The sequence below is a fragment of the Haplochromis burtoni genome, unplaced genomic scaffold (genome assembly GCF_018398535.1).
Source record: "Haplochromis burtoni strain Fernald_Lab_line unplaced genomic scaffold, NCSU_Asbu1 Contig_239, whole genome shotgun sequence".
NCBI lineage: Eukaryota > Metazoa > Chordata > Actinopteri > Cichliformes > Cichlidae > Haplochromis > Haplochromis burtoni.
The window spans coordinates 221,388-237,949 of NW_024582600.1; the positions used below are offsets into that span (position 1 = coordinate 221,388).

The following is a 16,562-nucleotide window of genomic DNA, read 5'->3' on the forward strand; positions in this document are numbered from 1 at the left end:
GTACTTCATGGACAGTTTTCACTCTGCAGAACTGTTTCCTTACTTTGTCTGTCTGTCTGGTTGGTTTGTTTGATGCAAAGTTACCATTAAAAGAATATTATGTATTGGAATGCTATAAAAATTATTTTCTTGAGAACAGGGCTAGTGCACAAGAATATATGGTATACACTTTTGCAAACATCTGTCAGCTGTATATTTCTCTTTTGTTGAAAAATGGTGGACTTTATAGTTTCCCCTTCAAGATCTAATTTGATTCTGCTGTTGGATTACAGATTTGCAGTGGTTGCATTTATGTTTACAGCATATCCTCTCTGTGTAAGAAAGACACAGATAAACACACATAGACTGTGTCCAACCTTATAACTTACACAGACATCAGAAGACGGGATATTGCTTTCAGCTCCAGTCTACCTCTAAAATATACATGAAGCACTTGAACTCTGTGTCAGTGCTGAAATGAGTACTAAAATAACCTCAGTCAACAGGACAAGTTGACTGCAGAGGTCTGTGCTCTGGCACTATTCATTCCCACATGATTGCAAAGTCAGTTTGTAAAATCTAACCCCTGTGTGAAGAGCAGCGATATCATTCTGACCAGCACGGCAGCATGCCGTTGTGAGCTAAGCAGATTAATGTGTTTAGCTTATATACTGTTGGCAAAAGAACAAAAAAAAAAGCTTTTCTGAAACAGAATGGAAGCTATTTGTGTTGTTTATTTATCCAGTGTATTGTGGCGATAACATTTTGTGCTTATTCTCTTTTTGTGTCTTTTGTATTAGATGTGGAGCACTGCATGCTGGGGATCACCTGCTGTCTATTGATGGGACATCAACAGAGCACTGTACGGTTCTGGAGGCAACACAATTAATAGCAAGCACAACAGAACTGGTTAAATTAGAAATTCTTCCCTCGCATCAAACGAGGTTAACTGGAAAACAGCATGACACGGGTGAGTGTAACAGCTAGGACCATCAGATTCACAGTAAACTCTTTGGTTATTTTAGTAATCAAAATTTTACAGTTTTATCTGTCAATATTTTATCTGTCATTTGGGTAAAGTTAAAAAAAAAAGCCACTGGTAATTATGGAACAACCTTGTTAAATCATGATGATTCAACTCTGTTTGTGGGCTCAAGCCTCTACGGCTGATGCTGCCATCTTTTCAGCCTGCTGCATTGCTCTTATTTGAATAGGTATGACTCCTAAAATTGTTAAATTGTCTTTCTACCCATGCACAGCTTTGTTCATCACTCTTCATGTGTAGTATACCTTTGGAGCCAGAGCTTCAGAATCACTTAATCACTTAACAGTTTATTTATTTATTTTTAATATCACTTGCTTTGTTTTGTTTTTGTTGCATACATGTTTATGAAATTAAACAGACATTTTTTTGCCAGAGCATGCTGTACTGACATTTAACAGCAGGAAACATAGTTAGATGGCAGTATTTGTAATATTTAGCATGACAAATGCTAATTATTGAAGAACAATGACCAACTGTGTATTTAATTCCTGGTCAGCTCTGATTTGGCAGCTATTAAGTCGGATTCCAAAAAAAAAGCAGAGTAAAAACCACCAAGGAGAGTTTGTTTAGTCTTCGCCACAATTAAGTCACCTCATGCATATGCAAATCCGAGTAGCAAAAAAAAAAAAAAAAAATCCCATTCATTCCGATGTCTTTCAGCCTCTTTTTTAAATACAACTCTACTTGAGGAATAATTTGGCCGCAATGGCAACTTTGTTCCTAATTAGCTCACCCATAGCAAAGTGATGGCTTCTCATCTGTGACAGAATTAGTGCCAATGGATTTAGAGGGGAAATCCTGATTCCAGTAACTAGTTTTTTATCGTATGTTCATGTGTTAATGCTTGCAGCTGAGGCTGCTTAAGTATGACAAGTGTACACATCACACTCACACAATGAATATTGTGAATAAATAGAAACGCATCAGAGTCAACACGATCCTCTACTTGTAGACGCTGTATAGTTTTATTTTGTTTTTCCCCAAAACCTTTTTAAAAAAAATCTTTTTTGTTCGAAGAAAATCTTTAATGTGTTTCGGTCGATTAGAGATTCCCAGGAGAGGATGACAGAGATGGGATTAAGGCAACAGCTTTAAGACCGAGAAGAAAAACTAGATATTCTAGACTTGAACTAAACTAAAACCTTTCCATTAGTCTATTTTCAATAGAAACTTTTGTGTGGTGGAAGATCGCTCTCAGCATGAAAACAGACGAAAAAGTGAATGCTGAAAAGAGAAATGGCACATGAATGAGAAATAGAGTGACAGGGAGTGTAAAGGCAAGATGGGATTTAATTAAAGTCATTACACCTCTCTTCCAGCTGTCAAAAACTGCTTACAGCTTGCAACCTCCTCCTATCCGTTGTCCTTTTCCTCTCCTCTCTTCTCTGCCTTTGACTTCTCTTATTCTCTACACATACCTCATCTCAGAAATGTTCATCTCCTTCCATTTTGAAATTATTTTCTAGTGTTCCTCTTTGCTCTTTTTCTCTTTTATAGCTCTGTTGTGTTCTGGTATTATTTTAAAGTGACAAGAATGTTATTTTTAATAACATTCTTGGAGTTACACGTGTGAACACAGCACACACAGACACACTTGTTCACTCGAAAGGTCACCATCTCATCTCATTTGTCTGCAAGAAGCTAAATTTATTCTTTCCTTCTTCTAATCACAGTTTTGTGACCGCCTTTGTGTGTACATGTGTGCATTTGTGTGTGTTAGGAAATGAACACAGCTCATTAGGATACTGATGTCCTTGCAGCAGACCTTAAAGCCAGCTTGCTGCTGCCTTATTAATAGACACTCTGATGAAAGGTTTTGCAGTTGTGTGTGTGAGTAACGTTTCAGTCGGTTTTCTTGCCACATAGATTACGTTTGGTAAATCTAGACACAAATGTGTCTTAGAATGTTCTCATGTTTTGTGTATCTTCTCATAATATATCATGTGTAAATGAGTATAAGTGTTAATTCAAAGTGGCTTTGTTATGTGTCTGTTGTCTGTGGGCATTTACAGTGTGTGTTACTGCTGCCGTTCCTTGTCAGAAGGACCGTCTCTCCGGTGTGTTTCACTGGACATAATGACTTCATTTTTACCCAAGGAGGATTAGATGAAAAAATGTTTCCTCATTTCACGGATCTCACCCCGAGGTTGCCCAACACTTCCGCTCCTCACACGTCCTGCCATCAGAGTAGTTTAGATAAAAGGCCTCACACGTCGAGGATACAATAGCTCAGCTGGATGGCTGTGACAGCACAGAGTAGCTTCGGATAAACTTCAGAGTTTAGATACACGAGCGTAAAGGGGGAATTACACACAAAGCTGTGTAGATTGTCAGGTTGTCAGCCTCGATTGTATCATTAAATTCTCAGTGGGAGTTTCCTCAAAAGAGGTTTTCCCCCAAAACTGAAGAAATGCGAATTTTTAGCAGATGACACAGTCAACTCATTTTTTTTCTTTCTCCATAATGTAATGGGTAACAAGCAAATAGTCACTGATTCAATTCCCGACACAACTTGTCTTTGCGGCTGCGTCAGAAAGGGCATCTGGATTCTGGATTCTGCCAAATCAAACATGTGGAGCCACCTGTTGTGCTCACCACTTGTGACAAAGGGAGCAGCTGAATGTAGCTTAGAGACACTTTTTCATGGACCTAATTAAGTGACAGTGAAATTAGTTTGGATTAAATGCAATACAGTAAGGTATTGAATTATATGTTGTCATATAATAGGTATTTTTGGAAATATGTTCGCCTGATTGGTTGGTATGTGAGTGTTAGTAACCCAAAAAGTTTTATATCTCTTTTAATCACAGTTCAGATGAAATTTGTTGTAGAGTTTAACTGATAAATGAATGAATCAAGCTGAAAAGTAATGTCATCACTGTCTTAAATACTCACAGCCCACTTTGCTGGTTACATCTGTTGAAGTGCTTATTAACACAAATAGCTAATCAACCAAACATACGGCAGCAACTGAATGCTTTGAGGGATATAGACGAAGCCAAGACAACCTGCTGAAGTTCAAAGCAGGCTTCAGAATGTGACAGAAAGGTGATTTAAGTGGTTTTGAATATGACATAGTTGTCAGTGCCAGACGGTGCCTGATCCTAGTATTTCAGAAACTACAGATCTTCTGGGATTTTCACAGACAAACATATAGGGTTTAAGTGGTAGATGTGCTGGTGACATTTGAACTACTCTGTGCAGTGGTTACCTGGGTGGCTATGATGTAGGGTCGATTTGCCCCTGGTAGGGTCAAAGCAAATTGGTCCGGGGTGAGCGGCCAGGTGAGGTGAGAGTTACAAGATCTCTGTGAAGAAAACATTGAGGTCTAACGACACGTCAATCAGTATCAGCCTAAAAGATTCAATCCATTGAGGAAAAGTAGATAATGCACAGCTAACTAGCTAAACAGCAAGCAGTTAGAATGGTTTTAATATGAAAAATATACAGATACTGTCTGTGACAGCCCATGGCAATCAAGATTACATGAAGTTCATGGAATGTGTGCTCTGTGTGATCATATTTGGATGAGACACGGGGCAAGACAAGCTGTACACATAACAGGAAGACAGCCATAATGAGAGATATACCTATTATATAGGTTATAGAGGAGTTATTATGGCCGAATCTCTAATTCACAATTTTATAAATTGCAATTCTGTAACATCTGCATTAATTTCTCCTTATCAGTGATCAGAATGGATGATAACTCACCTTCTTGGCAAATAGCAGACATGGTAGGGTACCTCCTACCTATATCTGTGACAATGATTTAGCCTGATAGAAGCCATTTAGTGGGCTGATAGCATAGGAAGAGCAATGCTACATGTACACAAAATCTAGAAACTTTTAATTTAGGTTCAGACATTTGAATTTTGTTATTATTTTATTATTAAAATTATGTAAGAGTTGGTGTAAGGTTGGTTTAGCCTACACCTAGCCATTGATTTTAGAAGTATTAAAATTCAATGCTCATGTTTCATTGCATGTGTTTTGCAGTCAAGGTTCAGAAGTCGGACCATCCCCACTCCTGGGACCCTTGTGTTAATTACTGTCCCCCTCCAAACTCCACTCTCTGCAACACAAGTTCGACCCTCAATAAATCGTGGACAGCCTCTAACAACAACACAATCAACAACCTTGACTACTGCAAGTGTAAGAACACAAACACAACACAACTTGGTACTACATAAGTAAGACCAGAAATTTTTAGTAGAAGTCTAAATTAAGCTGTATGCATTAATTTAGACTTCATTGCCGAATGGTATTTGGCTTATTGATGATGAAAGGGTAAATGAGACATCAAATGTATGCTGCCCAGTGGAATGTATATGTAGTGTTGTTTAAAAAGATATATTTTAAAAATCTCTACATATTTTTAAGACTATTTAAAGGATGTCTCTATGAATTCTCATCTTGTGATTTAAAGATAAGCATCATAAGCATATATTTTAAATATACGTGGCATTGTGCAGTGCAGTGTCTTTGGTCATGTGGAAATATGACAAGAAAACTGGAGGTTTCGAAAGAGGCCCAAGCAAGCACAAGGAGAGCATATACATTTCTCACCAAACCCAATACCTTACAGCTGTGAGACAACACTGCTAACTACTCAGCCGCCATGCTGTGAAAATAAAGCACCAAACAAGAAAATTTTACCTGACATATCCATGTTTGCGGTATTTAACATGTGCTCTTTGACTCTTTGTTTTCCTTTTCCATTTCCCAGACAAAGAAAGAGATTTATTAGCATCTACTTCTTCGGTTTTTTAATTTAATTCTTAAAAGTCTAATTTATTGCTCATGTATTGCAATATTGAAAATAGACTTCTTTTCCCTCACTCTTTTTTTGCAGCTCTTGTATCAGCCAGTTTCTCTCCTGCCTCTACAACCACTTCTGGCCCCAGCAGCCAGAGCTCGAGCACGTTACCCAGGCCCACTGTTCCCATGAGTCCCCGTAATTCACTGCTTAAACGGCGGCAGAGAAAGAAAGAGCATAAGAGCTCCTGTAGGTTCCATCTCCCTGTGTCTTTGCATGATGGATCTAATTTCCCAGAAGGGATGAAACTAACTGTAATCTATGTGTCTGTGTGTTTTTAGTGTCCCTGGCCTCCAGTTCGGTGGGTCCAGGTGGTCAGGTGGTTCATGTAGAGACCAGTGAGGTTGTCTTAACAGGTGACCCACTGAACGGCTTTGGTGTACAACTACAGGGAGGAATATTTGCCACCGAAACGCTGTCAGCACCACCACTTATTCGATTCATAGAGCCTGACAGCTCTGCAGAGAGGTGAGCGTGCATGCTGACCCAGTCATAAGGATGCACGTTTGTAGCATAAATTAAATCTAAACTACAATAACTGTCATCTGTAGCTTTTTCACTGCAATATCAAATTTAGTCTGACTTTTTTTTTTTTTTTTTTTTTTAGCACTACAATGTCAAAAGTCTTGTTTTTGTTTCCCTGCTTTGTGATTCACTGCCCCACCGTCATTGTTTTATTTCTGGTTCCCAGCTAGCCATGTTTCCACCTGTGTCTGTGTCTTTAGTCAGTCTTTTGTGGACATATAGTCACAGGCTTTTCTTGTGTCGCTAATTTGTGCCTCTGAGTCACTTCCATTCTTTGTCTTATCATTAACCCAAAAATCAATTTTAGTATGCTACACTGTTTCAATTCCAAAATGCATCTAGAAGAGAGAGGACAGAAGTGGCTTGTCAGAAGGGATATATAGAAGGTGCACAGGTGTATCCTTTGTGCAAGTGTTTTCAACCTCATTGTCTATAAGAGGCATGACACACAGTTGGCATATACAAACATGATGGAAAGAGGACTCTTCAAATAACTCATTCCTTTAAGCAACAATCCTGTGTGGAAATAAAAATGAATAAAAAAAAACTATAACATCTCACATTGTCTCATCTTGTGAATTTGAGTAAAAGTTACCCTACATTAAATACAAATCTGCCATAAGCACAGTTATATCTGAGATCTGAAAATACAGCAGTAGTTGGACTATGCAAGTACTTAAATTTATATTGTGCTTTCCTAGTCTTAGTGATTCCTCAGTGCTTCTAATTACACTTTAACCATACATACAGACATTATTTTATTCCATCAATATCAAGCACCGCACCTCACACCTGTGGGCAATTTAGAATTACAAGTTAACCAAACTGCATGTCTTTAGACTGTGGAAAGAAACCAGAGTAGCCAGAAGAAACCCACACAGCCCAGGGAGAGCATGAAAAATCTACGCAGAAAGAGCCTTGCTGGGAACCTTCTTGCTGTGAGGTGACAGTGCTAAGCACTGTATCACCACGCCACCCTATTTCAGATCTCATGTCTATTACAAGGCACCACCCTTCAACACACCCTCTTTCCTTATTATGACTATTTTAGATTCAAGATTCAAGAGCTTTATTGTCATTATTACTTTATTGTCTTTATTACTGTTTCACCCCAAGCCCCCCATGGTGCATTTATAAGTATATAAAAGATATATCTCCAAGAGATATAAAACTAGGATTTACAAATAAATAACATGCTAAATTTCCGTAAAATTAAGGGATAAAAGGGTACTAATTACTAACTATACAATGCTATAATGCTAACTATACAATATTAAATGTACGATAAATAAAGACAGGGACAGAGACAATACAAAGTGGATTGTGCAGTAGGTATTGAATACCAGGTTCAAGTTATTGTCCGGATATTGTAGACGAGACAGGACAAATGGTAAATGGCCTGTATTATACAGCGCTTTACTAGTCCCTAAGGACCCCAAAGCGCTTCACACATCCAGTCATCCACCCATTCACACACAGGTGATGGCAAGCTACATTGTAGCCACAGCCACCCTGGGGCGCACTGACAGAGGCGAGGCTGCCGGACACTGGCGCCACCGGGCCCTCTGACCACCACCAGTAGGCAACGGGTGAAGTGTCTTGCCCAAGGACACAACAGCCAAGACTGTCCAAGCCAGGGCTCGAACCAGCAACCTTCCGATTACAAGGCGAACTCCCAACTCTTGAGCCACCATCACCCCACAAAGACATGTGCAAGATGCAAAATGTGAAAATATAGTATTATTTAGATGTGTGTTCAGTAGCTATGGGACTTATATGCACCATATTTTATCACTCCTATACTGCTTTGAGATTTCCACATGATATTTCAAAGACTAACTAGTGCTTGTCTCTGTGGAGCAAATATGGTAGCAACATGGTGGCAAAGTCAAAGTATCCTTTGAACTCTGTCACTGTTTCGTATAAAATACACCCAGACATGACATATAAAGTTTTAAGATTCCTTAAAACCACCTTTCTTATTAATTTGACCCACATTGGTGCATGTAAAAACTGTTAATAGACATGGGTAAAATATGACCTTTCCTCACAGTTACAGTGTAGTAAAATTATAGATGTGTAATTTAAAAACTTTGTAACAGGATGTTCACTTGTATTTGTGTAGTTGTACAACAACTGCACAAATGGCCTTCTGTTTGTTTGAGGACAAATGCCGACTTTAATGTTGCATTAACAGAGTTTTACTTAGCTTCCCTGTGTGTGTTTGGATGTCAGTGTTAGTGTGGATGGGTGTGTTAGACTGATGTTTTGGTGTATTAGCAGCTCTTTTTGGCTCTGTATTATGTGTGGGTGTTTAAATGTTTGGAAGAATTTCTGTGCATGAGTGTAGGTAGGGTTTTTTTGTGAACACTGACATGCAAGTGTGTGCGTGCCCACATTCTTCTGCATGCTTGTGTCTGCTGTTTCTCAGTAATTTGTTCACAACTTCATTTAAGTCTCTGTATGAATTCTTAGTCGTGTCTGGATCATGATGCTGTGCTTATGTCCGTGTCCATTGATTGATGTTGATGTTTCCGTCATATTAACAGCTTCTGTAAGTGCTGGGTGTGTTTCGGCACCCTGAGGCCACACTCCCTACTCCATTAGCGCCCACACTAACAACACTAATTAGCTAGCTTCCCTTTGCCCACTCTGGAGGAATCGATAAGTACCTTTCTTTCCGCTTGGCAGTGTGAATCCAAATAACCCCCCTTTACACCACCCCGAATTACAATTATCCACAACTTATAGCCTTTAAAACTGTACGATTTGTGCAGCAGTGGTCTGTGGAGCTCTTTTTAAGGTTTTAACCTGTAATTATTTTCCTTTGGTGCTGCGAATGCTGGAAGATTTGTTTTGTAAATGGTAGACCATTTGCCATAATTTAAAATGTGTATATTGTACCACTAAAGGTTTCTATATTTAATGTTTATTTTTGAAAAAGGAAGGGGCCAAAAAAAAAAAAAATCTGACTATTAATAAAAGATTCAAAAAGCATAAACCTAGTTATGCTCCAGTAATTTCTTGCCTTATTTGGCCCTTTTCCCCAAAAATGATAATGGCATAGAGAGTAATATTAAGACAGCAGGGAGCCACGTTATCTGCCTGTGTACACAAACCACCATGAGAACTCCATACATACAGATGTATGTAAGGTGGAGTGTATTTTATATGTTTTAATATAATAAAAATACTAAAATTTTAGTCGTACTTTCAAATTTCAAGTGCACAGTCAACTATTACAATGGAAGATTGCATAGTGATGAGCAAACAGAGAGCACTAAAAACAGAAAAAAACACAGCAAAGTAAATGTTAAACAAACAGCCACACAAAAATGGGTCAGTTATCAAACAGCAGTTTGAAGGTGGATGTTCACTGTAATAATTGGAACTTGATATTGTTGCCAAATTTAGAAGCAGCGTGAGTTTGACAAAACAACTATTTGTATTATAATCCCACTTTAACTTGTTTAGTTCTGCACATTTATAGTCCTGATGATGAAGGTTTGTCTGGGATTATAAATATGACTAGTTGTTGTTAAAGTAACTTTTATCATTTGGCTTCAGTTAAGGTTAGAAGATGAAAATTTAATTATTAGTGTAAATTAATACGACAACAAGGCAGTCATAGGGCTGCACTAAACAGAATGAAAAAAATGAGACAACAAAAGCGAAGAAAGGACTTGGGGTTCTTGAACAATTAATGGGAAATGGAGGAGAAAGAACGACAGGAATGAGAGCTATGGCAGACCATTTTATCCTCGGTAAATCATAATGAAGATGTCTGGCTGTATATTAATACAAGTCACCCACTCGTGGCTTAATGGAAGATACAGTGCCTCATTTGTGCATGTGTGTCACATAAAAGAAAAAACCTAGATGTCCTGGAAATCTATAGGGCACCAACTACATTACAGTGAGGCCGAATTAAACGGAGACAAAAACATTTCATCTTCATTTTCTTCTGTCAGATGTCACCTTCGTGCAGAAGTGGATAACTGTTGTAATAATTTCATTGCAAGAAGGAACATGGCTTTGGGTCAATTCTAGGAGTTGACATTTCACCCTTAAGCCACAAAAGTTAACCAAAAACACTCCATATTTCTATTGTTTAGCCAGTTTTGTGTTTCAAAGTCACACGTTTAAGCTACTCAAATATTTACCTTCCTTTGCTTTTCTTAGCCACACATTGCATTTGTTTTTAATTTCTTCTGAAGCTCACTGCATGAGCTATCTTATTCTGTTAGGCTGGAGTATTATAGTCTGACTCACAGACAGGGATCTTCTCATCAGGTTTTTCCTTCCAGATCCTTGAAAAGCAAGAAAGCTGGAATTGCTTTAAGTCTGAATAAACAGTGACATATTAATAATATCAGAGGATAATATATCAACAGAAAAGGCACATGATTCCTGAATTTAATAGTCACAGGTAATGCGCTTTGATTTAATTCCAACAGTCGTTTATTTAATGAGCAGCCAGGGTTGGTGTATTTTGGAAATAATAGCTAAACAGCAGCATAAAAGCCACAGTATCTAAAAATAATGTGAAATGTAACACAGTGGGGAGTCATAAGCTTACTCTCCTGTCATCTGTCTGTAAAACGAATTGAAGGAGGGGGAAAAATTCCAGATAGGGCAGCTACTGACAGTTAGCAAACATAAATGCCTGAATTTTTATTCTCCCCTTGGGACCAGTTTGACCCTGGAGGTAATCATATTAAATAGGCATAGACAATAGCGAGACAAACAGGCTTTATTTCAGGCAGCAGGATCTGACAGCTTGTGTGAACATAATGCTGAGTGTGGTGTACTGCCTGAGTGAGCTGATGTTTGGAAAGTTCTTGAAACCGTGGTCTCGCGCTCCAGTAGATCGTCCTTGTAAACAAATAACTGGAGAACTTTAGTTTAGTTGAAGCCACTCCAAAATGACAGTAGGTTTCCTCTCCATTGAAAAAACTTCTCTTCCTTTTAAAACCCAGCAAGATGTCAGTCCTAATAGTGATTACAGTTTATCACAAAAAGGTGTCTTGCCTTATGGAAACGTATACTTTGTTTTTAATCTCATTGTTGATGATGCATGGATATGAAACACAGGGAAATGAATTATATGTAGAGTCGTACTACATGCTCATATGTATCCTTGTGATATATATATAGGAACAGGACCAAAAATTTTAAATCTTTACTTTTACATTTATGTTTATATTAATCATTATATCAACCCCAACCCTAATTCTGAGCTTTATCCCATGAAAATCACTAAATACATTTTGTACTCTTGTAGGTGAGATAGGTTTGTTGTTACCATTATTTGTGTCTTTGCAAAGTTTCTGTCAGAGTACTCTGTGGACTACTTCTTCATATTTAAACCAACAGTCCAGAGTACTTTAAATCCATTCAGTGTGAGACCAGAATTTATGAGTTTTGTTTTAAAAGCAAGAAAACCTCATTCAGATTCACACTGGTTATTAGTTAATACTACCACAACTTTCTTAGCACAATGCATGTACATGTGAATGACAAATCAAAGAGGAAACGTGTTGTTTATGTGTTGCTTTTTAGTCTTTCTGCAGTTTTGTAAGAGGTTGTTTTTTTTTTACATCCTGAGAGCATCACAGAAAACTGAAAAAGATAAATCATTTTAAAACAAAAACCTTACTGGAAGTTGTAGATAGGGGAGAAACTATTACACACTTTGCTGCACTGGTAAAATAAAATGAGGGCTGGAGAGTTTTTGTTTTGCTTTTTCCACTTTCTTCTCTGCAACCTGTCAAGCATGGAAGCATTGCTTTTCCAATCACTAAAGCGTCTTGATTTTCTCTTAGGTGTGGCCTGCTGCAGGTAGGAGACCGTCTTCTGTCGATCAATGGAATCCCCACAGAAGACGGAACACTCGAGGAAGCCAATCAGCTCCTCCGAGATGCTGCATTGACCAATAAGGTCACACTGGAAATAGAGTTTGATGTAGCAGGTTTGTAAACTTGGCAAAACGTTTTAGACCTTATACCATGTCATACATGCACCATACATATTCCTTGCTAATTTGTGAAGCCTGAAAAACGTTTTCACAAAATAGAAAGACACCTTTGTGTTCTTTAATAGCTCCCATTTAAGACATACCTTTGTTTAAAAAGCACATATAATCTCATTTTCACAGACTGGATATACTGGTGAGATTCCTGTGCTGTGAGCTTTTGTGTTAGCACAGGCAGGATTAGACAGAATAAATACAGCTCTTCACTGCAGAGCATGGCACCATTGACATGCTGTCAACCCCTGTGGAAAGTATGAAGAGTTCATTCAGGGTCTTTATTTCTGATTTCTCTGTAGAAGAAAAGTCTCAACAGATTCCATTTTGGAAAATGTTAAACTCGGATTAGGATTACATCAATCCAAGATTATTTTTTAGGAATCAAATTACATTAAATAAATACAGTGTAGTGCTTCTTTTGAAGGGAATCTGTTCAGTACTATAATTTCATCATTCTAGTAAGTGAAGGCTGAATGACCTGCTTTCTTTTTTAACTTTGATATAATTTTTCAAAAAGTCATTTTTGGTTTTTTGTTGTTATTCATAATAATGATTCAAAAGAGACTTGGTAAAAAAAATACATGTGTAGTATAATAGAATTATACATCCAGGCATGTACTTTTACACCTGTAAGTGTAAAAAGTCCTTGTGAAAAAATAAAGTACTGTGCAGTTTAGGTAGTCAGTGGGAATTTTCAAACAATTTAAGTGTTTGATTGAGGTCTCTGCAGTTATTAATAGTAGCTTTTTCACTCATTGAGTTATATGGCTAGCAGATAATTTGGAGGTAAAGGATGCTCATAACTAACTCTATAAATTAAAAAGAATAGATTTATTAGATCTACTGATAATAACCCTAAATTTGGGTGGTAAGTATTCACCCAGTGTTATATTTATATTGGTTTTTGTTTGCTTGATTGTTAGTGTGTTTTCCTTTTTAACTATTTTGAGTAGATTTCTTTTGTTGTCTGCTTTCCTGCACAAGCTGTTCAGGAAATTAAATGACCTTTTCTTGGTGAGCGAAAAAAACTCTAAAGTAAGAAACAGATCCAAGTAAGGAGTCAGAAAGCCTTACGTAGTTGCTGTGCTTACAGTTTTAAAGGTGTTTTACTGGTAGAATTAGTATTTACTCCTGTAGGCAAACAATGAGGATTTACAGTCCCCATTTGCCATGTAGGAGAGTATTATCTGTTTCTTTTTACATTACTTGTTTCTCTGGTTATGCTTAAGTGTGTGTCTGTGTTTCTGTTGCAGAATCAGTGGTGCCAAGCAGTGGTACTTTCCACGTCAAACTGCCGAAGAAAAGAGGAGTGGAACTGGGGCTCACCATCAGTGGTAGGAACACACACACTTGAAACATTTTTCATGTGATCCACTTTTTGTTTTGAACAGCTGCTGGCAGAATGTTTAAAATTCATTCGACCACCCACATGCATTTTTTATGATAACAAAGTCTGCAGAGAAGCTAAGCTATAAATTCCAACAATGTTTATTAAATGCTGTAGATATTGTTTGTCTTTCTGGTGCCACTAGCATTACACTGTGTGTCCAGCATTTTTTCAGTTAGAGATAAGTCACTTAGTTTCAACTGAGGAAAATCTACACAAAATCTCTACAGTGATGTTTTTGACTAAGCTTTGAACTTCACTTTAATGGTCCATTGTTGAGAAGAGACAGTTGAGAGGAAAAGGTATACTTTGGATTCCATCTCCTGATTCTTCCAACTTCATCTATGATCATGAGCTTTAAGTAGCGACCAAAAGAAAGAGATCCTAAGTGATCAAAATCAGTTTTCTCCATAGATCTGTTGGGTTCAGACACCACACTGCTATGCAATAACTATGCATGCAATTATCAGATGGACTTCAAAGCAGAAAAACATGAATGACTGCTCACCTGTTGTTTGTCTATGTTCACAGCCTAAGACATAGCCCTGCATTAGGGGACAGGTTCCAAAATTTTAAGGCGGGCTTGCAGTAGAACTAGACCTCCTTTTCATCAAAAGATGTCCTCTGAGGTAGTTCGGGGATTTAATAAGGATGCCTCCTGGGTACCTTCCTTTAGAGATTCTCCAGGCTTGGAGGAGATCCAAGTGTAGACCCAGAACTCACTGGAGAAAATATATATCTCATCTGAGCTGGAGCATCAGGGAATCCCCCTGCAGGGAACTGTAAAAGGACGTCTGAATTACTGATGAGCCTGGTGCCGCTGCAATAAAGAAAAGAAATTGAAGCTAAACTTTGTGGCAGCAGTTCGTAGGTTGATGTTAGTTTGAATTCGAGTGCACAAGGTCAGGGTTAATTTTTCTAGTTTTTGTGAAACACATTTCTCGGTATCATTAAATATACTATGAGATGAACAAAAATACTGGCTATGAGCTACCCGCTAACATCAATGGTCAAACTCACTGTGTGTTAAATAAATAGGAGTAAATTTATGTTGCAGAATCCATAGAGCCTTTCCAAAGTTGATGTTCAAAAAGAACACATGGGCGCAATGATCAGTGGTCATGTAGTGTATACAGTACAATGTTGCCTTAAACATTTGTAATCAAAAATAAAAGCACACACTTGCGCATTTACCCTGCAGACTTGGAATTATTCTGCCAGTCAAAAGTGGTTATTGAGAAAGTAATTCATCACACGCTAACTGTATCTGTAAAGCTTTATAGCACAGTCTTCATTCTTCACTGGGAATGACCTAAATTCAGTGTTTAATTATACCTAGCCTGGAATGTGGGTATATTGTAGTGTTCCACGCTGTATTATTTTAAGAAGCATTAGCTCAGTGACAGGCGAAATACTGAACCTGACACATTTTTAAATATTTAAAGAGAAGATAATTGAAGACGGCTGGGCCCCAGCAATTTTGCTGGAGGTTGTGTGGAAGAAAACAAGCAGGCAATGCCTATTTTTTTTTCTTGTCCACTATGTTGAATTTCTTTAAAGAAAATATGCACTTTTTATGTCTAGGATTTTGGGCCTTAACTTAATATGTTATATATTTTTTAATGGTGATGTAAATCATTGTCTGTGTTTTGGAGTAAATACTAAATCGAGGTGTGATATCTGGCTCCTAAAGATTGTCTTGACTGCCTGTAAAAATGCTGTCATTAAATCCTCAGAGAAAACCTGCTTTTGTGTATCTTTTTGGCGTTGCCAGTTCCACATGCCCCCTTTGTCCACTCAACATGATTGGGGGGTACTGAAGGAGATGCAGCTGTGAATGTACTTTCTTTTAGTCTCTCTTATTTTCTCTCTATCCCTTCTTACATTAGGCATCAATGCTAAAAACCTTGTGTGCACCTTGTGTGTATCTGCACATGCCTACTATGCCTGCCTCTGATGTTTGCTGATACCAAGTGACATTTCATATCCCTGCCACACATTTGCATTTAAAAGTGCTGTATATATATATATCGTGTAAGAAAAATAGCTGAAGACATAAGCACCGCAGAAACAGTGCAGCTCTCTCAAGTTATTTCTGCAAACCAGTCCTACAGGATAACTGAGAGTATACTATAGTGTAACTATAGCGAGTCTAAGCGCATAAAAACATTTTTGTCCTTATTTCAACTTTCCTAGCTAAAGAGATCGGATGTTTGAGCTATCATGTAAATCAAATGTCCAAATCAAACCAATTCTCTTACCTCTGGTCATTTTCAGCCCTGAAATGTGGGATTTTATTATTTAGTTACTCCCTTGTTCTTCAGTGACATTGTAGTGATGTGTTATAGTTGTAACCATCTAAATAACTAATGATAATAACCTCAAATTACGTTATATTGTCACAATTCTGATGTATGGTGTATATAAAATGGTATAAAGCAGGTTGTTCCTTGGCCACATTTGAGACAAGAGAATGGTGCAATGGTGCCACCTGCTGAACAGAAAATATTCACAGCTAGCAAAGACATGGAGCTTCTGGGCTCACGCTCAGAGAGCAGGGAACCCAAAATGTTGGCTATTGTGACAAATCTGCGTGCAGGCAATTTGTCCTGATGGGATTAAAGAGGTGATATTAGAGGATGGATGGACGACTATACAACCTTAATGTTACTATTTATATTGAACTGATTATTATTATTATTATTATTGTTGTTGTTGTTGTTGTTGTTTTTATTTGTTGACTGACATGTTATATTTTGATGTTGTTGCTGCTGTT

General features: G+C 37.8%; 1 protein-coding gene across 5 annotated transcripts in view; it reads left to right on the forward strand.

Annotated features, from left to right (window-relative positions):
* The window catches only part of grip2b (glutamate receptor interacting protein 2b), a 170,359-nt gene that overhangs the window by 130,365 nt on the left and 23,432 nt on the right, over positions 1–16,562 (forward strand). For all 5 annotated transcript variants that reach the window (XM_042227027.1, XM_042227026.1, XM_042227029.1 and 2 more), the window contains exons 9-14: positions 780–949; positions 5,024–5,179; positions 5,880–6,032; positions 6,125–6,311; positions 12,194–12,339; positions 13,653–13,733. In XM_042227027.1, coding sequence (XP_042082961.1) covers positions 780–949; positions 5,024–5,179; positions 5,880–6,032; positions 6,125–6,311; positions 12,194–12,339; positions 13,653–13,733 — 893 coding nt within the window. The remainder of the gene's footprint in view (positions 1–779; positions 950–5,023; positions 5,180–5,879; positions 6,033–6,124; positions 6,312–12,193; positions 12,340–13,652; positions 13,734–16,562) is intronic.